General features: G+C 47.0%; 1 protein-coding gene across 4 annotated transcripts in view; it reads left to right on the forward strand.

Moving 5' to 3' along the window:
• ABTB3 (ankyrin repeat and BTB domain containing 3) overlaps positions 1 to 22,247 on the forward strand; it is a 389,892-nt gene that overhangs the window by 296,372 nt on the left and 71,273 nt on the right. For 3 of the 4 annotated variants that reach the window (XM_067010051.1, XM_059081993.2, XM_067010050.1), the window contains one exon: positions 18,999 to 19,151. In XM_067010051.1, coding sequence (XP_066866152.1) covers positions 18,999 to 19,151 — 153 coding nt within the window. Of the gene's footprint in view, positions 1 to 18,702; positions 18,844 to 18,998; positions 19,152 to 22,247 lie in introns of those variants that run through there. The other variant, XM_059081996.2, reaches the window with a different exon arrangement.

Raw genomic sequence — 22,247 nt, forward strand, 5'->3', positions numbered from 1 at the left:
GGAAGGGACTTCCCTGGTGGTCCAGTGGTTAGGGCTCCACACTCTCACTGCTGAGGGTGTGGGTTCAATCCCTGGTTGGGGAACTCAGATCCCACAAGCGACCAAAAAACAAACAAGCAAACCAACAAACAAAACAGAGCAAACCAGGACACTAACATAAAATGTCATCCTGAGTGGTAAGGGCTACAATATGCGAGTTTGGGGTATATAAAGATGAATAGTTCGTGCCCCCATGGTTAGCTGGGATGGTAGTAAAGACATAAATGATAACAATAAAATGATATACATGGTATTATGGAATTATGTACAAAATGCTTATCGAGTTAGAAGGAAACAAAGGACTAACTGTATTGTGGGTATGGGGGTGGAGGGCTCTTGGGGAACAGTTCCCAGAGGAGGTGATATTCGATTGGTGTCTTTTTTTTTTTTTTTTTTTTTTTTTTGCGGTATGCGGGCCTCTCACTGCTGTGGCCTCTCCCGTTGCGGAGCACAGGCTCCGGACGCGCAGGCTCAGCGGCCATGGCTCACGGGCTTAGTTGCTCCGCGGCATGTGGGATCTTCCCAGACCAGGGCACGAACCCGTGTCTCCTGCATCGGCAGGCGGATTCTCAACCACTGCGCCACCAGGGAAGCCCCGATTGGTGTCTTAAAGATGAGTAGGACTTAACTGGATGGAGAGGATAGAAAGAGAGAGGGGACAACAGCAGGAGCAATGCAGGGAGATGTGAGCAGACACCTGTGTTCCAGAAATGTCTGGCCGTTTGATGTGGCTGGAGCACACTGGTGCCGGACGGGCATGGAAGGGACACGGGAGAGTGAAGAGGTGGGTTGAGGCCAGTTAACAAAGGCGCAGGCTGAGGAATTTATACTTTTATCAGATGACCCCATTTACATGTTAGCACATTCATCATGGCAGCAATGTGAAAAGATTGAAGAGAAAAACCACCACCCGGAAATTATGATGAAAATAATGCAATGGTCCAATCCTAGGAAGAGTCTTGTATCAGTGGCCAATCAGTTAAATGTGGAGTGTTAGACTCTTAGGGTGGGGAGGGACTCCAAAAAGTCGTCTAGTCTAACCGCCCATTCGATGTTTAAATAGGACCTTCCTAAGGTCCTCCCCACGGGACTGCCCAACCCAGGCCCCAGCCCTTGAGGCTTTCTTCCCATCTCAGCTCTAGAGAGCTGAGACTCCTCTGAGGTCTTACTTAAGTGAGCCGAGGTCTGCTCCCTGGAGCTACCACCACCACTCCTTCTTTTGCTCCTTGGGGCTTCCAGAACCAACCAGTCCAATTTCTAACCCAGATGCAACTTCTCACCATTCAAAAACAGTTGTAATTTACTGAGCACCTTCTGTGTGCCGGGCAAGCCTGCAGGGTGTGCATTTCCCCATTTCCCAATTGGACCCTGGGGCTCGTTGGCCATGTGACTTGCTGAAATTTGGTCACTGACCCAGGTAAGTGACAGCACCAGGTTCAAAACTCACAGCTGTCTGACACCTGCACCCTTAGAAACAGCTATCAGTTTAACTCGACAAACATTTTTTAGCACCTATTCCTTTGAATCCCCTGTCCTGGGTATCACAGAAGGGGAAAACTTAAGGTGAATAAGCATGGTTAATGAGGTCCAGCACTCCCCACTCTAGTGATTTGGACAGTGGAGTCAGTACCCAAGCACTGTGACCATGTATGTATGCTTGACTTTGGCCTGCCGTCTGGCTAGTCCAGAAGAAAAATGATTCATGTTTGGCCCATTTCATGGGACTGGTTCCTGCTGGTAGCACTGAGGCAAGCTCAGTGCAGGAGCTGTGTCTGGGAAAGAAGATCTCTATCCCGGGAGGACGCAGGAGGGGGGATGTACCTAGAAAGGTGGAAGGCATGAGACGGATGTTTATAATCACATTTGGGTAAAGCAAAGCTTCAACTTGGAGGTGTCCCAGTGATAGGCGAAGAGGGATGCGGCAAGACGGAGAGGCTGGAAATCCGGAAGCGGAATGAGAACAGGTGTGAGGAACTGATAGGAAAAGCCAGGAGAACCCAGCCTATGTGCTGAGCATGTGTACAGGAGCTCCCCCAAGGCAGTTTGTAGTGTTGCTACAGTCGTAGCTGGAAAACCCTGACAAGATGAGGTTCTGGTTAGCAGAACTACCTTCCTCTTTGTGTTTTTCTTCATCTGATGTTTAAGTAGGTAGCAACTTAGACTAGATATGTTAGATGCCTGGTATACATGAAGACGCCTGAATGTAAACCTTTCATATAACTGTAGTTCTGTACCTGTTACCACATTTTCTCAGTGGCCCTGTAAAGGACCAATGGACATTATCCTCAGTCTTTAGGTGAGAGAGGAATCTAAGGGTTAGGTGGCATCTTTGCCTTATCCACTCACCATGCACCCAGCTTCCATTCAGAACCAACACCCGCACCCCAGAGAAATAATGAACACACACACACATACACCCGTACCCCCCCACCTCACCCCACCCCCCAACCTCTTTGCCAGCCCATCCCTCCATCTCAGAGGAGTGCTACTCAGGACTTGGCCAGGCCTCCCCTCCCCGGCCTGGACTCATCCCTGGTTAGGATTTGCTTTGGTTACTCTCCCTTCCCTGGGGCTGGTCCCAGAACGTGACCCCTTCACTCAATGATTGGGCCAGAGAGGCTGCAGGAATTCTCCTAAGAGGATTGGACAGGTCATGGTATGTGGGTAGGGGACACACCCAGACCCCTTTCCATCTCATCAGATAATCATCCCTGAATATTTTGCCTGTGTAGTTGGAGAGGGTCGCCCTGGAATACTGACCTAGACAAGGAATCCTTTCCTAGATAGCACCAAAGTCCAGCTTAACAAATAGCCCTTCTGGTTTTCCTTTAATTAAAATCACAAGCTTCCTTCCTGGTTTCTGTCATCTTTCACTTCCAGATTCAGTGAAATGTAAAATTGGTAACATTTAATCCAAGAAGTAAATTATGCATGTTTTCTTCTCACGCATATGGAGATTCCATAAATCTGCTAAATGGCCAAACGGTTGTTTTGTGTAGGCCGCAAAACTGCCTCCCTTACTCCTCTAGTCTCTTCCTTGATTTTTTTAAAAATATACATTTTGCAGCTGTATTTTATTTACTTATCTATCTATCTATCTATCTATCTATCTATCTATCTATCTATTTAGGCTGTGCCAGGTCTTAGTTGTGACATGCAGACTATCAGCTGTGGCATGTGGACTCCTCAGTTGCAGCATGCAGACTCTTAGTTGCAGCATGCATGTGGGATCTAGTTCCCTAATCAGGGATCGAACCCAGGCCCTCTGCACTGGGAGCACAGAGTCTTACACACTGGACAACCATGAAAGTCCCTCTTCCTTGATTTTTTAGGCTCTCTGGGGATTTCTCTTTCTTTCCTTCCTTTCTCCATGTTCCTTTTTTATTTTTCTTTTACTGGGAAGTTCTATCCCATTTCTATCCCCCACATTTTCAAAGGACTCCCCCTCATTCTACATGGTGACATTCTCTTTTTTATTTTATTATCCCAGTTAATCTTGGGGCTTTGGTGCAAACTGAGACAGATGATGTTTATCCACTTATCATTTATAATGAATCTAACTCTGAAAAAGGTTAGAACTAGACTCACAGTATGAGTTAGATATAACAGAACCACAAAACAAGGATAACAATACAAAAACATGTCATTAACACTAAGGAAGACCACTGTACAAGAAAAAAATCTCTCCTAAGTTTAACTATAGCAGTTGAACACAAAATTTAGCTTTGAGTTTCCTGGCCTCCAAGGCAAAAAGAGAAACATGCATTATAAAGCTCTCATTATCTTATTTTAAAAGGATCTTTTCTGACTTTAACAAGTTCAGTCCAGGACTAGTACTCTTAGATCATTCCGGTGATCTGAATCACCTGGGGAGTTTTTAAAAACAATGTATAACCAAGTCCAGGGTCACACTGAGGGAAATCATTGAACTGTGCTGAGAGCAGTCAGGTACTTTTGGAGTCACATGGTCACATCTGTAAACAATAGCATTTGTTATATAAAAGTGGCCCCCTGGGTGAGGGGTGGGGGTGGAGTTTAGGAATCATGACTTTTTCCTGTGCGAGTGGATCTTAGAGTTCATATGGCTCAGTTTCCTCCTCCACAGACGAGGAACTGAAGCTTCTCAAGGTCCCATGACTCAGCCAGTGGCACACTGGTCTTGGAGAAGCCATATAAGAATGGCTAAGCATGTGGATTTTGGATTCCGGCAGACTTGGGATCAAATCCGAGGTCTGCACCAATACCTGTGGTATCCTATAGTTACTGAGTCTTGCAAAGCCTCAGTTTGCTCATCTGTAAATAGGGATGATAGTAATAATAACCTTCCAAGGTTGTTACTATAATTAAATGAAATAATATACATTTAAGCTTTCTGCACAGAGCCTGAAACATTGTAAGCACTTGAGTAGATGCTATAAAATCCTGATAACGACGGCGATGATGTAGATCATGATAATGGAAAGAAAACGGAGTCAAAAATTAGGTTGCCTAATATCTACTGTAGCCCTTTTTCCACTTGCACCAGGATTCCTGTCTGGAACTATACTGACCTGAAGGGCATTCCTTTGAACTGCACCATCCAGTAGGGTGGCCGCTAAACACATGTGGCTGTTTAAAGTTAAGTTAATGAAAACTGAATAAAATTAGAATTTAGTTACTCAGTGGCACCAGCCACATTTCAGGGGTTCAGTAGCCAAAGTGGCTTTGTGGCTGTTGTATTAGACAGCATAGATTCAGAACATTTCCATCATAGCAGAAAGTTCTATTGGAAACTGCCTTCATGGCTTTTTTCCCCCCAACTTCCTCGTGGCAGTATGTTATTTCTTTCTTTATTTCAAAATATTATACTATTATTCTAAGCTAGAAGGGAGGGTTCTCTGGTCTCTAAACTCTACTGTGAGTATACTCGAGGCCCACAAAGCCTCAAGACACACAAATCACAATGGCTAGTTAGTGGCAGAGCCCGCTCCAAAACATGCTTCTAACTCAATGCATGAGTCATTCCATGGAGGCCTGGGGAACCAGCTGTCTTAAGTCTGTGTTTTGATAAGTAGAGTTCTGATTGATCAGTGCTGGAGTATGAATTTAATCCATGCTGTCAGACTGCCAAATGCAGGGTAATGTGAGTTCAAGGGGTTTATTACAAGAGAACTAGAATATCATTTTCTCAAAGCCACAGCCCAGTGGCAAAGACACCAAGGGCATGTAGGGGGAACCTCTAGACTATGCCCAGCCTCACTTTATCTCCTCTTTTTTTGTGGGAAGGAAGAGATTCTGCATGGTGTTTTAATTGATCTGTTAATGGAATATTATTCAGCCAAGAGAAAAAGAAAGAAAATCCCACCATTTGTGACAATGTGGATGGACCTTGAGAGCATTATGCTAAGTGAAATAAGTCAGAAAGACAAATACTGTATGATCTCACTTATAAGTGGAATCTAAAAAAGCTGAACTCAGGGAAACAGAGAGTAGAATGGTAGTTGCCAGGGGCTGGGGGTGGGGGAATTGGGGAGATGTTGGTCAAAGGGTACAAACTTCCAGTTATAAGAGGAATAAATTCTCAGGATCTAATGTACAGCTTGGTGACTATAGCTAACAATATTGTATTATATACTCCAAAATTGCTAAGAGAGTAGATTTTAAATGTTCTCACCACAAAAACAAAATGGTAATTATGTGAGGTGATGGAGGTATTAACTAACCCTACTGTGGTAATCATAAAATATGGGTATCAAAGCATCACACTGTACACTTAACACTTACACTCTGATGTATGTCAACTCTATCTCAATAAAGTTGAGGAAAAATAGCTAACATAAGCTAAAATTCCTTGCAAGAAAACTTTTGCAAGCATAAAGACTTTGAGATATGTTTCTGTCTCCAAGAGTATCTATATTGTGATTTTGGGGGTTAATTTTGACAAGCTCAAAACCATTGTCAGTAAAATTTCACAAAGTTGATGAACAAAATCAACTTCCTATGGCATAGTTTACACCTTTAAATGAACAAACAATTCACTGTAACAAATATTTTAATAAATGTAGTTTCTGGGAACAAATACAATCTCAAGGTTAAAATTTGTAGTCTTTAGAAAATAACTACTGAAAAGAAATGTTTCTTTTTTTGCTAAACAGAAAAACTCAAATCCATGGTGACACAATAAAGGAAAAATAGAGATTTAATGTAAATGTTATGGGAACTGATATGAGTGTCACTTAGAATTAGATTTAGCTATCAGTGACAGAAAACTCAAACAGGTGTTTACAGAAGATAGAAGCTTATTTCTCATATAAACTAAGTCTGGAATTAAGAATCCAGGGAAGGTATGGCCACTTAACTAATCATCCTTCTTCTATCTTTTTGCTCTGCTGTCATCACATGTGGTTTCCACCTCATGGTTCCGTTTGACTGCTTGAGCACCAGCCATTATGTCTACATTCTTGTCAGCAGAATGGAAAAAGACCAGAGAAAGTTGGGCCTCCTCTATTTAGGGACTTTCCTAAGAGTCTCACAAGAAACTTCTGCTTATATCTTTGTAAGAACCAGTCTCCTAGCTGCAAGGGAGGCTGAAAAATGTAAGCTGGGTAGTCCTGAGCCCAGCTAAAGATTGGGGGTTTTATTACTAAGGAAGAAGAGGAAACATATAAAGGGACCCAAGCAGTCTCAGCCAGAGTATAAAAAATTCTCCACTTTCTAAACAAGCAGTTGTGGTGAACCCATTGTTTTGCATTCTCAGAGGTATTTTTGTCAACCCATTTTTGATGTTTCTTTTCAAATATTTTTCTCATTTTGTGTTTTTCAACTGCAATTCTCAGGGAAAATTAAAGTATTAGGAGTTTACAGTTTTATTGCAGGAGTTACAAGGCCCTGTGTGGTTCTTCTGTCTCTCTCCAGTGTTGCCTCCTACCTGTCCTACCTCCTGCCTCCCTCCACCACTATCTCCCCTCCATCTCAGCTCCAGTCACACCCAGCCTGGGTACACTGTAGCCTCTGCCTGGAAATGACGTGGTTACTAGCCCCAGCGCTGGGTCCACCTGCCTGCATGTGTAATCCCAGTACTGCTGCTTATAACTGCTTGCCCTTAGATATGTTACATAACCTCTCTGTGCTTCCTTTCATTATCTGTAGAATGAAGATCATAACGGTACTTACTTTATGGTTCTAGTCATTATCTAATGAATCAATGAAAGAAAACCGCTCAGAACCATGCCTAGTATATAATGAGCCCTCAATAATAGCTCCCTTTGTTGAGCATTTACTATGTGCTCAGCACCTTACAGGCATGCTCTCATTTAATATGCTCAAGAACCCTGTGGGGTAGCCTTACTATTTCTCCCATTTTACATATGAGGAAACTGGGGCACAGAGAAGTTCAGTAACTTGCCCAAGGCCCCACAGCAAATGATGGAGTCTGGGCTCAAATGTAGGGCCTTCTGTCTTCAGGCTGTGTGTCCGTTCCACCACACCAGCATTAGATTCAAACATGCAGTGGGTTTCTTTGTTAGGCTGTGTGCTGCCTTTTGGAGACTTTTATAATAATCCTCTTGGAGGCAGGGGTAGGCTCAGATGACCCCGGGAGCCCATCTCTGGCTTTTGCCTCTTGGCCTTGATGCTGCCAGGCCCTGCCTTTTTCGGTTTCTTGAGCCTCTGCTGCTAGGATATGAAGCTGTGCAGCCTTTGCCACCTCCCGGATGTTTATCTTTTGTACCCAAGGCTGCGAGGAAGGTTCTGCGGCAGCATCAAACAGAGCCTATGGCTTCCCCACTTCTGAAGCCACGGCTCCCCTCCCAGGGCCATTTATATCCCCTCTAGGCCCCATCATCATTCTACGCACTTGAGATCAGGTTCCCACCGCAGAGGCCTCTGCACCCCTGAGCCAGGCTCGGCTGTGCTATAGCCAGCAGCCTACAGAGGAGACGTGCGGGCTGGTCTCTGGGCCCTGCATGATGTGTGAGGAAGGACTTTGGGCTTGCCAAGCATCCCTCAGCTCAGAGCTGGCATTCTCTAGACCTCAGAGTCTCGGCCTCAGGTAGTCATCAAAAACCCCTGCAGAGAATGGGCTAGACGCAGATAGATGCCAAGTGTAGTAGACCGAATAGTGACCCCCCAAGAAAACAGGTCCTAATCCCCTGCAACCAATAGATGTTATTTTATAAAGAAAAAGGGTCTTTGCAGATGCAATTCAGTCAAGGGCCATGACATGGGGAGATTATCCTGCATTATCTGGATAGGCCCTAAATCCAATCCCAAGTGTCCTTATAAGGAAAGGGAGATTTGACACACACACAGACAAGGAAGAAGTGATATAAACACAGAGGCAGAGATTAGAGTAATGTAGCCACAAGCTAAGCAATGCTAGCAGCCACCAAAAGCTGGAGGAGGCAAGGAATGGGCTCAGATCCTCTAGAGGGGGCACAGCCCTGGGGACACCTTGATTTTGGAATTCTGGCCTCCAGCACTCTGTGAGAGTAAATGTCTGTTGTTTTAAGCCACCAAGTTTGCGGTAGTTTGTTACAGCAGCAACAGGAAACTAACACACCCAGCAAATGGCAGGAACTCAGGACTATGCATTTCAACCAGTTCCCCTGGTGATTTTGAGCTCCCCCTGCTGAAGATGGAAAACTAGATGGAGAACCTAGACTGAAATTCCAGGAGGACTGAGAATTCTTACTCTCCGTCAGTCTTGCTCCTCTCCTATTCAAATTGTGAGAGACGGGAGCATGTTGAGTGTTTAAATGCTGAAGGGAAAGTCCGGAGAGGAAGTGCAGGTTGAGTTATGGGACCGCTGGGAGAGCAGTGATGGGGCCACGTGCCCAGGGAAGAGGGGGAGCAGTGTAGGGTGGGGGTGGGGGTGGAGGAGGAGACCTTCCTCTCCAGGGTGGGAGGGAAGATGAAGGCTGGGGATGTGCAGCTGTTTGTCCGCAGCGAGGAGACTGTTACTATTTGTATATCATTTTTGCTCTGCTTGCACCTCCCCGCTCCATTCGTGGACCCCGCAGCCCTCTAAATCACCTTCTTCAGAATGTGTGACAGGAAAGCCAAAGAAGGCTGGGTGGTCAGTCACATGCACCTGCTGGCACTATTAGGGGAAATCACCTCCTCACCAGTACCCCTGGGCACTTGTCCCATTTCAGGGGACTTATATAATCACCTGTTGGTGGAGTGGACTTCCACACGTCAAGGGACTTGTCCTTTGGTATAGCATGGCTTACCCTTCCCTAAAAGCATTGACCCTACCCTACCCATGATGCCTTTGTCTCAGTTCCCAAGGGATGTGTCTGCACACTTGGGATACTGGGAAGTGGTCCTCTGTGTGATCCAGCCCCCAAGCCTCCTCCCTGCCCCTGCCAACTGTGCATGATGCGGAAGCGGGTGGGATCATCGTAGACAGAGGAGGCTGCATCACTACAAACAATTAAATCCCGTGGCACCCGTTGCAGGTTTGTATTAGGTAGGGTTTTCCAGAGAAACAGAACCACTAGGTTGTGTGTATGACCCAGGAAAGAGTCAACGTTGCAGCTCAGATCTGAAGGCAGTGAGCTGGCAGTTTCCCTGTTTTTCGGAGGAGACCAGTCTTTTTTTTCTCTTCAGGCCTCTAATAGATTGGCTGAGCACTACCCACCTTATGGAGGACAAATTGCTTTACTCAGAGTCCACTGATTTAATTGTTAATCTCATCTAAAAAATACTTTGAACACCCAGCAACATCCGGACTACATATCTGGGTAATATATGTTTGACCGTATACCTGGGTAGCTGTGGCCTGACCAAGTTGTCACATAAAATTAACTATCACAAAGTGTATTTTTTAAGCATGTACATTCCCGGGATGATGCTAAACACTGTCGTGAATACGAAACACCTATCAGACAATGGCATGGGAGCTCAGTTCATAACAAACTCCCTAAGGCTGGGAGATGATGTTTCAAAAGATTACTGGAAAGCTAAAGGAGAATCCTGGTGGGAGGCAGAACCCACCTCCCCCGATAAAAGCTGAAATCCCCAAAAACACTTGTTCTCCCAGCCTCGCCTACAGCTTGGTGCAGTCTTGTGACCTAGGTTCAGCCAATCCGACAGAGCCCCCAGGTTTCATCAGGAGGTCCAAGTACAAGCTCCTTCCCTTCTGTCGTCTCCTGGGCCTCTTGCCCCTCTTGCAGCTCTCTCCCTCCTTGCCTCACCTTCTCCCCCTTAATTAAACATGATAACCGAATTCACCGTCCCTGGTTTCTGGCTTGAGTCGTAATACTTCCTAGGGCCTCGTTATTTAAATGTGGTCAGTAGATTGGCAGCTGCATCATTGCCAGGGAGTTTGATAGAAATGTGGAGTCTCGGACCCTACCCCAGACCCACTGAATCAGAATCTGCATTTTAAAAAGATTCCAGACTATTCGTACGCACATTAATATTCAGGAAGCAAGCGCTGGCTGACCTAGCCCACACCGTTGGCGCCTCCTACTCTGGGCTGTCTGCAGGAACCACCCCTTCAGGCAAGCCCACCATACTTTGCACGGTTGGGCTGTCACTATAGTAACCAGACATGGCCACCTCTGACCTCTGCCATCATCTTCCTAGCTTTGGTCTCACAACTACAGTGAGATTACAGTGAATATTGCTATAGAAACCAGCACTGGATATTGTCTACTATCAATGCTGCTGCTCGTCCTTCACTCCCTGTTTCTCTGAAATTATGAGCCTCCCAAACCACAGTCAAATATCTAAATTCCTCTCCAGCCTAAGAAAGACTCAACAAATAACGAACATGAAAAGTCAGAGCCACACAATTTAGAAAGGAAAGGCATAGCCACTGCAGAGATTTGCTTTGATTTGAAAAGAGAAGACGGAAGCGTTGCTCTGTGTAGCAAGCCCTTTTCTTCCATCTGGCAGAGAGAAGGTTGACTGATGCTAATAACAATGTTGGTGATGATGATGATGACAGCTACCGCTTATGAGCACTCTCCTGGTACCAGGCACCAGGCTACATGTACCTCATCCCATCCAGTTCTGACAATAACCCTCTGTGTTAGTTTCCCATGGCTGCTATAAAAAACTGCCACAGGGACTTCCCTGGTGGTCCAGCGGTTAAGACCTCACCTTCTAATGCAGAGGGTGCGGGTTCAATCCCCGGTCAGGGAGCTAAGATCCCACATGCCTCCCAGCCAAAAAACCAAAACATAAAACAGAAGCAATATTGTAACAGATTCAATAAAGACTTAAAAAAATTTTTTTTAAATTTTTAATCAAAAATAAAAATTTCCACAAACGTGCAGGCTCAGAACAACACAAACTGATTATCTTACAGTCTGGGGGTCACAAGTATGAAATCAGTTTCACTAGGCTAAAGTTAAAGTGTCGGCAGGGCTGGTTCCTTCCGGAGGCTCCAGGGGAGAATCTATTTCCTTGCCTTTTCCAGCGTCTGGAGGCCACCTGCGTGCCTTGGCTCCTGGCCCCTTTCCTGCATTAGTCCAACTTGCTTCCGTTGTCACATCTACTCCCTCCTTTGACCTTCTTGCCTCCCTCTTCTAACTTGGCTTGTGATTTCATTTGGGGCCCACCTGGATAATTCAAGACAGTCTTCCCTACTCAAAATCCTTAACTTAATCACATGTGCAAACTCTGTTTCATCAAATAACATTGACAGGTTCTGGGGATTAGGATGTGGACATTTTGGGGGGCCACTATACACCCTCTGACTTAGGTACTGTGTCAGCCACACCCTCTGACAAAGGTACTGTTATTATCCCCATTTTCCCAGTGAGAGAAGTGAGGCATGACCATCGGAATACAGTCACATCCTCCATATCCGTGGGGTCCACATCCACAGTTGGTTGAATCTGCAGATGCAGAACCTGCGAATACAGAGCACCAACTGTACCATTGCCATTCTACGTAAGGGACTTGAGCATTTTGGTGCCTGTGGAGGTCCTGGAACCAATTTCCCATGGATACCAAGGGACATATGTACTTTGTTCAAGGTCACACAGCTTGAAGGTGGAGCTGGAATCCAGCTCTTAGTCAGCCTGTCTCCAAAGCCCAAACTTCTGACTTCTGCATGGTACAGCTTTCAAATGGCTTTAACTCACCCACTATTGTCACTAGGAAATGAACAGAAAACCATCACACTCTAAAGAGTGTGAGCTTCCAATAGAAGCTCCTCTACCACAGACTAAAACCTCAAGGGCAGAGCAAAATTTAAGTCAAACCACAGGCATATTAGTCTGCTGGGGCTTCGATAATTAAAAAAGGCGACTTGTACAAAAGAAATTTATTTTCTCACAGTGCTGGAGGCTGGAAGTCCAAGATCCGAGCGTCAGCAAGTTTGGGGTTTTCTAAGGCCTCTCTCCTTGGCTTACAGACTGCTGCCCTCTCGCTGCATCTTTTACATGGGTGCCCCTCTGTGTCTCTTTGTGTGTCCCAGTCTCCCTTCTTATAAGGACACCAATCACACTGAATTAGGGCCCACCCTAATGGCCTCATTTTAATACATTCTGAGGTTCTGGGGGTTAGGGCTTCAACATATGAATTTGGGGTGGACACAGTCCAGCCCGTATCAACAAGTAATGCTTGGACCTCAGGAACAAGGCAGTTTGGGCATCTGAGATGAATTCCAGAGCCCTGTGAATGCCCTCATTCCAAGCTCTAACACTTGACTCACATTCTCCACCCCCATGTCTCCAACCTCACCTGCAGCAACCCAGTCAATACCCTGGCTTAGTCTCCTGTGGCTGCTGTGACAAATGGCCACAGACTTGGTGGGTTAAAACAACACACATTTATTCTCATACAGTTCTAGAGGTCAGTAGTCCAAAGTCAGTTTTACCAGGCCAAAATCAAGGTGTCAGCAAGGCTGTTTTCTTCTGAAAATTCTGAGGGAAGAATCCATTTCCTCATCTTTTCCAGCTTCTAAGTCTGCATCCCTTGCATTCCTTGGCTTGTGGCCCTTTCTTTCATCTTCAACCCAGCAGCAGAACATCTTGCTTCCATATCACCTGTGTTGAATCTCCCTCTGTTTCCCTCTTATAAGGACCCTTGTGATTGCATTTAGGGCCTACCTGGATAATCCAGGTTAATCTTCTCAAGATCCTTAGCTGGGCCACATCTGCAGACTTTCTTTTGCTATCAGTATTCATAGGGAATCAACCAGATATCTTTGGGGGCCATTATCCAGCCAACCATAGTGATCCTTCCTCACACATGTCCTGGCCGCCCCATCTGTCCTGGAGGGCCAACTAGGACATGATGTGTGTGAAAGCCCTTGGCTGAGCTGTAAAGGTCTTTTCTGCCTCAGGGCCTTTGCACAGTCTGTTACTGCCACCCAGAACATCCATCTTTATACACACACATTCACATATGGCCAATTCCTTCACATATTCAAGGTTTTGTCACCTCCTCAGAGAGGCCTTCCCACCAACCTATGTCAAGCCTGTTTATTCTCGATCCCAGCACCCTGGTACTGATCACAGTTTATAATTGCTTTATTACTTGTTAGTTTATGGGTTTCTTATCTGTCTCCCTGTTAGACTGGTAGCTCTATGAGAACATAGATGCATCCTGTTCTCCACTCCAGCTCCAGCTCCTGGACGCATACCTGCAATATGGGTGCTCCCTAAAGGATTGTTGGACGAATAAATGCTGTTAATAGATGACATTGTATCAGTTACACGCCCATGGCCAGGTTTGGGTTTTATCCTTGAAGGTTCTGCCTCTGAGTATGCCTGTGGCTCAATATTCCCCAAATCCAACCGTGACCTCTTCTTGGAAGGGTCCTATTTTCTAATCTCTCCAAAGCTTTCTGTGCCATCACTGGGACCTTCATGTGCTTCTTCCCATCTTCGCTGATCTGCACACTAGACTCAACCTAAGCCCCTAGGCAGCTGACTGTTTCGATAGAATCAAAGAATTTTAGAGTAGGAAAGAATCAAACAGACCCAGAGTTGGCCAACTGTGACCCACCATCTGATTTCGTGAACAAAGCTTTCTTGGAACACAGCCAGCTCTGTCATGTATGTATTGTCTGTGGTTGCTTACTCACTGCAATGGCAGAGTTGACTAGTTGCAACAGAAATTGTATGGCCCATAAAGCCTATTTACTACCTGGCCCTTTACAGAAAAGGTTTGCCAACCCCTGAAATAGACCCTCAGATCCAAACCCACCCACTTTACAGATGAAGACACTGAGAGCCAGAACTTTACAGACCAGAACCAGGGTCCTGCTGTGAGCTCTTGGCAGATTCAGGACTAGAATTCAGTTCCTCAGAATCCTGAACAAACCAGGCTCTCCCACATACCCCACCATCCTCTTGAGCACCCAGCCCCTCCCCCACGAGACTCCCTTTCCACTCTGGGGGGCCACCCTCATCACCAGCTCTCTCTTCAGCATTTCAGAAAGGCCCCACCCATGTATGACCTTCTTGAGTCTGGGCCCAACAACCTTCCTGAGCTGACTTGCTCTCTTGACCCTGCAAGAAACCCATCTAGGCTTTCTTTTCCCTTCTAGAACCTCTGGTCCCACTCCCACAAACCTTCTCTTCAAAAGCCTTAGTGACAATTTTGTTTTAGGGTTTACTTCTTTTTAATTTTTTATTGAAATATAGTTGATTTACCATGTTGTGCCAGGTCCCAGGCTCACAGCCAAGTAATTCTTTTTCAGATTGCCTCCCTACTACAGGCTACTGCAAGATATTGAGTAGAGGTCCCTGTGCTATACAGTAGGACCTTGTTGGTTATCTGTTTTATATATAGTAGTGTGTAATTTTAATCCTAAACCCCTAATTTATCCCTTCCCCCCTTTCCCCTTTGGTAATCATAAGTTTGTTTGCTACGTCTGTTAGTCTGTTTCTGTTTTGTAAGTAAGTTCATGTGTATCTTTTTTTAGGTTTCACACGTAAGTGATATCATATGATATTTGTCTTTGTCTGACTTTTTTCATTCAGTATGATCATCTCTAGGTCCATCCATGTTGCTGCAAATTGCAATATTTCATTCTTTCTATGGCTGAGTAGTATTCCATTGTATTCCATTCCACATCTTCTTTATCCATTCATCTGTCGACGGACACTTAGGTTGCTTCCATGTCCTGGCTATTGTAAATAGTGCTGCTGTGAACATTGGGGTGCGTGTGTCTTTTCGAATTATAGCTTTCTCCGGATATATGCCCAGGAGTGGGATCGCTGGATCATATGGTAACTCTATTTTTAGTTTTTTAAGACCATAGCAACAATTTTAATGGCCACTGGCCTGTTGAATGGACCATGTCTCCCCTCTGTTCACCTCAGGACACCTGCTCAGGGGTTATTAAACCTGGTTTGCTCCCAAATTTCCAGAGGAGCTTTTATTTAGAATACAGATGCCCAGGCCCCATCCCAGACCTGTTGAACCAAAACTCTGGGGGTCAAATTGAGGCCTTGACAATTTTCACACCCCGCCCCTTCCTAACCTCCCCCAACCCCGTGATTCTAGGTTGAATCCCCTTCCCTAAGCCATGAGCTTCTTGGGCTTCCTCTAGGTTTTCGTTACTACAGACAACTTCCGAACAAAGTCCGTAGCCAGTGGAACATTGTTGTCCTAAAAAATATATCAGGAGACTACAGTCTTTTTTCCCTCAGCGTTCTCCACCCTCTCCTTAACTCAAGACCCTAGCATTCTTTCCCATCTCCAACTCCTCCAAAAGAAACATCACAAATAATACTATTTTTCTTTCCTTCTGAGTAGCCAAGATAAGAAGATTTTTAGATGAGTTGCTGGCAAAGAATTCATGAGCTTATAAGCTATTGAGGTCAGAGTGACAAAAAGAAGGCAATGATGAAAGGGAAAAATAGGTACATAGAAAATTCCAGAAGAGGCCGGAATCCTGGGGTTCAAGGATTCTTACTCTGGTGCTCGCCGGCTGTCTTGGTAAAGGTGTTATTTTGAAGGCAGTAGAGCCTCTTTTTCTCCTCTTTGGTATTCATCAGAAGTTGGCTGTGTGCCCTGGGCCCCAGCATCTAACATGAAAGGCAACCGCAGAAGGGCAGTCTGTGCTAGAGACGCAGCGCCCCCAGGGACCGGGAGTTGTGGGCTATGCTTTGAGGGGCACTGCACAAAGGAAAGGCAGACCAGGGCTTGGGGGTGCTGCCTCTGAAAATACAACCCAGAGGGGGCATTCTCTGAGTACCCGGGGCTGGTTTTAGCAGTGATGGAGACATGGTGACAAAAAAAAATCCTGCTTGGGCTTCCCTGGTGGCACAGTGGTTGAGAGTCCGCCTGCTGATGCAGGGGACATGGGTTCATGCCCCGGTCCGGGAAGATCCCACGTGCCGCGGAGCGGCTGGGCCTGTGAGCCATGGCCGCTGAGTCTGCGTGTCCGGAGCCTGTGCTCTGCAATGGGAGAGGCCACAGCAGTGAGAGGCCCACGTACCGCAAAAAGTAAATAAATAAATAAATAAAAATTAAAAATAAAAAAATAAGTCCTGCTCACCTGAGACTGTAGAATCCAATTCAATTTCAAGTCAGTGTGTTTATTGAGTGCCTGATTCAGTTTAGGTGATGGAGAGACTGAGAGAATGAGGACGACAGCCTAAGCAGCAGGCTGATCTGGATAGAAATTCCCTGGGACCCTGCCCCACAGGTCCATGGGTCCAGAAACTTGATTTTATCTGTTTCACCCATTAAGGAATTGATAAATCTTAGTCCATTTCATGAGCACATTATTTATTAAGTGCTCACAGCCTGCCAGGCACTGCCCTGGGAGTAGGGATGGGGCTGGATCGGTGAACCCAGCAGTTCCAGGTCCCTGCCCCAGGGAGCTTACATTCTAATGCGGAATCTGCAAGGCTGGTGGGTAAGGCCACTGGGGTGAGGGCTACCATGGGAGGGGTCCATACTGGGAGGAGTCCTCAGGAGAAATGTTTAGGGAGAGGTGGGATTCGGACTGTGGTTTGAAGGTTAAGTGGGGTGTGGCTTTTTAAAGGGCTGGAGGCCTTACAGAGAGGGGATTGAGCTGCATGAGCAGGAATGAAAATGGCATGCCATCAAAGGTCCAAGACCAGATCGGCTTCCCCTGGTCCTGGGAAGGAAGTTGGACAAGAGAACATGGATGGGTACCACATGCAGTTATAGCACATAGGCTATGTAGTCAAATGTCTTGGGTCTGACTCCCAGCTCTCGTACTTGCTAACCTTGTGATCCAGGGCATTTACTTAACCTCAATAAACTTCCTTCTCCTGATCTAGAAAACGTGCATAATCATAACTAGCTTGTAGGTTGATCCCAAGCATTTAGATGAGATCATGAATGGAATTAACTGAGATGAATGTAAAAGCTGTTTAATCTTAACATTGGATAAATAGGTTGCTTTCTAAGAAAACTGGAACCTGCCACCAAAACTGAGTGGGAAGCTCGTGACATCTGCATACTGTGAGGGGGTTGCTGCCTTGGGTAAATAAACCCTTTATTTACCAACCTTTTCTCCCTCCCATGGCAGCCATGCTGGGCTAAATGGCAGCACCGGGGCTAGGGTGAGGCAAGAGAGCTCTTAGAACATATTTACTTGATCTGACGCTCTTAAATTTTGTACCCAGGCGCCCCATGTGCCTCACCCTGGTCATAACCATGTTGAATGGTAGGACACCTGTTTGATCTACACCATGCGTTTCTCCAAGTGTGGCCCTTGGTCTACCTAAATCAATATCATATGGGCTGCTTATTAACATTATATTCGTGGACCCTATGCAATCAGCATCCCTGGAGATAAGGCCAGGGAATCTGCATCCCCCACCACACACACATTCACACACACACACTCACACACGCACTCACACACACACTCAAAACCAGGTGATTCTCAGGCCCTATACCATACCTTAGAGCAGAAGTTCTTCGAGTTTGCCCCTCCAGCCCGGCAGCATCAGCATGGCCCCAGAACTCATTAGAGGGGCAAATTCTTGGGCACCTCCCCTGATCTACTGAATCAGACCCTCTGGGGGTGGAGCCCAGCAATCTGCATTTTAACAAGCCCTCCGGAGAATTCTGATGAGCGTTAAGGTCACCTGGGGGATGTTTTAAACACTACCAATGTCCAGCCCAATCCTAGATAAATTAAATCAGAATCCCTGGGATAGGACTCAGGTATCAGTATTTTCCAAAAGCTCCCCTGCCCTCAATCCTAATGTGAGGATGGAGTTTATAATAATCACCGGAAGAAATAAGAAGATGGCACAAATGTATTACACTTAGAAAGTTATAGTTCAGCCTCAAGCATTATCTCGGTGAATTCTGGCAGCGAGTTGGACCCCTGCTGTGATCCCTTTAGCCGGTGGGGAGCAGGAGACTTCCCAAAGCTTCAGGGGTGTGGCCAAGGCCCCAAAGCGCCGCCCCTTCCTCCCCCGCACTTTGCTGGCAGTTCTGGGCTGCCCGGTCAGGCTCCCCGGGAAGACTCCTCGTTTCCAGACGCTAAAGCTTGCTGGCCGCTTGGTGCTTGGGCAGAGCTGAGGCCTGGGAGAGCTCCAGAAGGATGACAGGGAGCAGCTAGGGGTGGGAAGAGAGAGTTGGAGGACGATTTACGATTGGGCTCACCATGGGGAGCCCCAAGTCCTAAAAACCCCAGGAGTTGATTGGATTTTCTACTAAGTACCCGACTCTGTGCATGGTGCTTTAAGTGAGTCATCTCCTTTATGTTCACATGATCGCCGAGGAAGATTACACTCACAGAAGAGTCACATCGTGGCCTTTCAGTCACATTATCCCCGTTTTGCAGATGAGGAAACTGAGGCCCAAAGACTCAGGAGAGCCTGCCCCGAGGTCACCAGTGCGGTCCGGATGTCTCCAAAGGTTCTCCCACTTTGAATTGAGAGACAGGGTCTCCAGGGAAAAGGGGGTGGGGATAGGGAAGTAGGGGGGGTCGGCGATGAGCGGTGGGGGTGGGTCTGAGCCGGCAGCTCCCGCCGCGGCCCCCCTAACGCGTCTCGGTCCCTCCCCCGCCGCAGGCCCTTCCTCGTGCTGCCGCCACTGATGGAGTGGATCCGGGTGGCCGTGGCGCACGCCGGCCACCGCCGCAGCTTCTCCATGGACAGCGACGACGTCCGCCAGGCCGCCCGGCTGCTGCTGCCCGGCGTGGACTGCGAGCCGCGCCAGCTCAGGTAGGGCGGCGGGCGGGAGATCGGGGCGGCGGGGCGCAGGGAGGGCGCCCTTCCCCGCACACCCAGCCGGCGTCCGGGTGTAGGGAGAACGGCCGCAGCCCGTGGGGCTCGGGGCTGGTTGCGCCCGAGGCGGTGTGCGCCGGCAGCCTTGCCGTCGCTGAGATCGAGGCTTCGCTGGTTTAAAGGACAGACGCCGGCTTAACAATGACCAGGTCCCTCGAGTTGCAGGGATGGAGGAGGACAAGGAGCAAGGCTCTGTGGGAATGCGCCTGATTCTTCGATTGCAAGATATCGGTGTGCCTTGATTCTATTCATATTCTTTCTTTTCTATTCTCCTTCCTCTCTCTCTCCCAGCCCTTCACTCCCTCTCTTCTTCCTCCTTCCCTCTCTCTCCCTCCCTCTCCCCCCCTCTTCTTCCCTCTCTCCCTCTCTCCACTAGAAGTAAATCATTGTCTTCCTGTAGTTTTCTAGCAAAGCCTTGCAGAGTAGAATTTCTGGCTGGGTCAGAGCCCGCCTGTGCTTTTTCACTTGCACGGGGATAGAGCGACTCTCCCTCCATCTCTCATGCCTGCATCCAGGTCTCTCCTGCTGCATCCAGGTCTCTCCTGCATCAGGGTGGGAATTACTCGCGGGCTGCTCAGGGACCCCATGCAGGGGGGCTCACATTTATCCAAAGTGAAAGAAAGGAAACAACTCGCTCAGTTTAGTCAAAACCTGGTTCTACATGCAGAAAATACAGACACTCAGACGTAGGTGTGTGTGCACATGTGGTGTACTTTCTTGACTCCCTGCACTGTGGTCCGGGTGCTCATTGTCACCATTTTCAAATCCCCATTGCCCACCAGATGAGACGCTGTCCTTCCTCTAAAGTTCATCTAGCCTGTGATGTGGCCAGGCTGCAGCGATGTCCACCCTTCCATTATATGATTGGAGGTCTTCAAGGAAAGGGAGGGTTTGCAGTACGAAGTATAGCCCATTGAAGGCCCAGAGGTGCCCCGCAGCCCAGGAACATGCAGGGGCCTGATGGAAGTCAGCAAGCATTTATTGAATGCTTACCATAAGCTGAGCACTGTTCTAAGTGCTTCACACAGATTAATGAATGTCGAATATTCTCCAACCTGTATGAAGTGGGCATTATTATTATGCCCACTTTACAGATAAGGAAACTGAGGCACAGATAAGTTAAGTTACATGCCCAAGGTCACAGGACTTGTAAGTGGTGGAGCCAGGATATGAATTCAGGCAGCCCAGACCCCCAGGCCCCCATAGTTCTAACCACTGAGTTGTGCTTTCCTCAGGTTTCTGTCTAGACAGAATCTGTCTGTGCTACCATCCCTTACATCTTGTCACCTAGAATAACAACAGGTCTCAGGGAGAGAGACAAGGGAGAGCCACTTATTGAGCACCTACTATGTGCCTGTTATTAATTGCAACAAGAGATTTGCATTCATTACTTGTCTCCTTTGAGCTCTGAAGCAGCCTCCTGAGGTTAGTATAAGCTTCCCATTTTAACAGATTGGGAAGCCGTTGCTGGGACAGCTTATAGGTGGAGATATCAGGGATGCAATCCTTGTAGCTCATATTCCAAAGCCCATCCTCTGCCCACCAGACTCTTCTGCCTCCTGTTTTATGGACGTGGCTACACTACCTGCAGGCTCACTCCTACTGCCCCTGCTCACGGTCCCCAGCTCCGACCTGGGATGACCTTCAGACTCCAGCTCTCCTTGCAGCAAACCTGAAACTGCTGGCTGGCAGGGAAAGTAAGAGGCTTCCTTAACACTTGCTGACAAAGCACTTCTTGTTTGTCATGCTCTCAGGAAACCCCACAGCCTAAAGGTTAGGAGCCTGGGCTCCAGAGTCCTGTTGCCTGGGTCCAAATCTCACCACCATGGCTAATTAGCTGTGCAACCTTGGGCAAGCTCGTTAACCTCTCTGGACCTTTTTCCCCACCCATAACATGAACATAATAATAGCAGCTCCCTCGGAGATTGGTGCAAGCACAAAGCAGGGTCATGAACATGAAGGACCCACACAGACAATGCCTAAAAGGAAGTGAACTTTACCCTAAACCTCTACTATCTCTGCAGCAATAATGCAGACTCATACCTAGGTATTGCTTTATCTTTTTTAAAAGATAAATTTATTTATTTATTTATTTATTTATTTATTTATTTTTGGCTGCGTTGGGTCTTCGTTGTTGCGCGCAGGCTTTCTCTAGTTGCCGTGAGCGGGGGCTACTCTTCGTTGTGGTGTGCAGGCTTCTCATTGCAGTGGCTTCTCCTGTTGCGGAGCACAGGTTCTAGGCGCGCAGGCTTCAGTAGCTGTGGCACGTGGGCTCAGTAGTTGTGGCACACGGACTTAGTAGCTCTGCAGCATGTGGGATCTTCCCTGACCAGAGATCGAACCCATGTCCCCTACACTGGCAGGGGGATTCTTAACCACTGCGCCACCAGGGAAGTCCCAGTATTGCTTTATCTTAACGCTTTCTCATGTGAGCCTCAAAACAAACACTCTTGCTATCTGGGAAGGTAGTGCTTCCCCATTTTACAGAGGAAGAAATCAAGGCCAACAAGGTTAGGTAACTCTTCCAACGTCACAGAGATACTAAGTGGCAGAGTTAGGAGCCGAATATCAAACCCAGACACCCAGAGATATAACCAACTTTTCTGATCCTCACCCTAGACCTAGAGTCAGCCCTCTTGGTGGATGCTGATAACCTTCTTCCAGATGCTTCTATTTCATATACTAATTCCATAGACTGAACAGGAGCTCCAAGGGCTGCTGTCATCTCTTTGCTCTTTCCCCAACACAGAGCTTTTGCTACATGGTCTAGTGACCAGATATGTGCCGTTTGACAGTCAAACCAAGGATTTCCATTTCAATGTCTGTCCAGTTTGAGGCATCAGCCCTACCATTCGGGATGTGATTGTGATCACCTAGCAGGCCAAGATGCACACAGAGCAGCCAAACAAAGGAAGTCAGTTCCACTTGAGTCTCTAGGCTATTTTTAGTGATTTACCTCTCAATTCTTGACTCTTTTGTCTCCAGGATGATGATTTGTGTGTAGGAACTATACGAATTGATTGTTCCAGCCAA

Source organism: Kogia breviceps, chromosome 12 (genome assembly GCF_026419965.1).
Source record: "Kogia breviceps isolate mKogBre1 chromosome 12, mKogBre1 haplotype 1, whole genome shotgun sequence".
NCBI lineage: Eukaryota > Metazoa > Chordata > Mammalia > Artiodactyla > Physeteridae > Kogia > Kogia breviceps.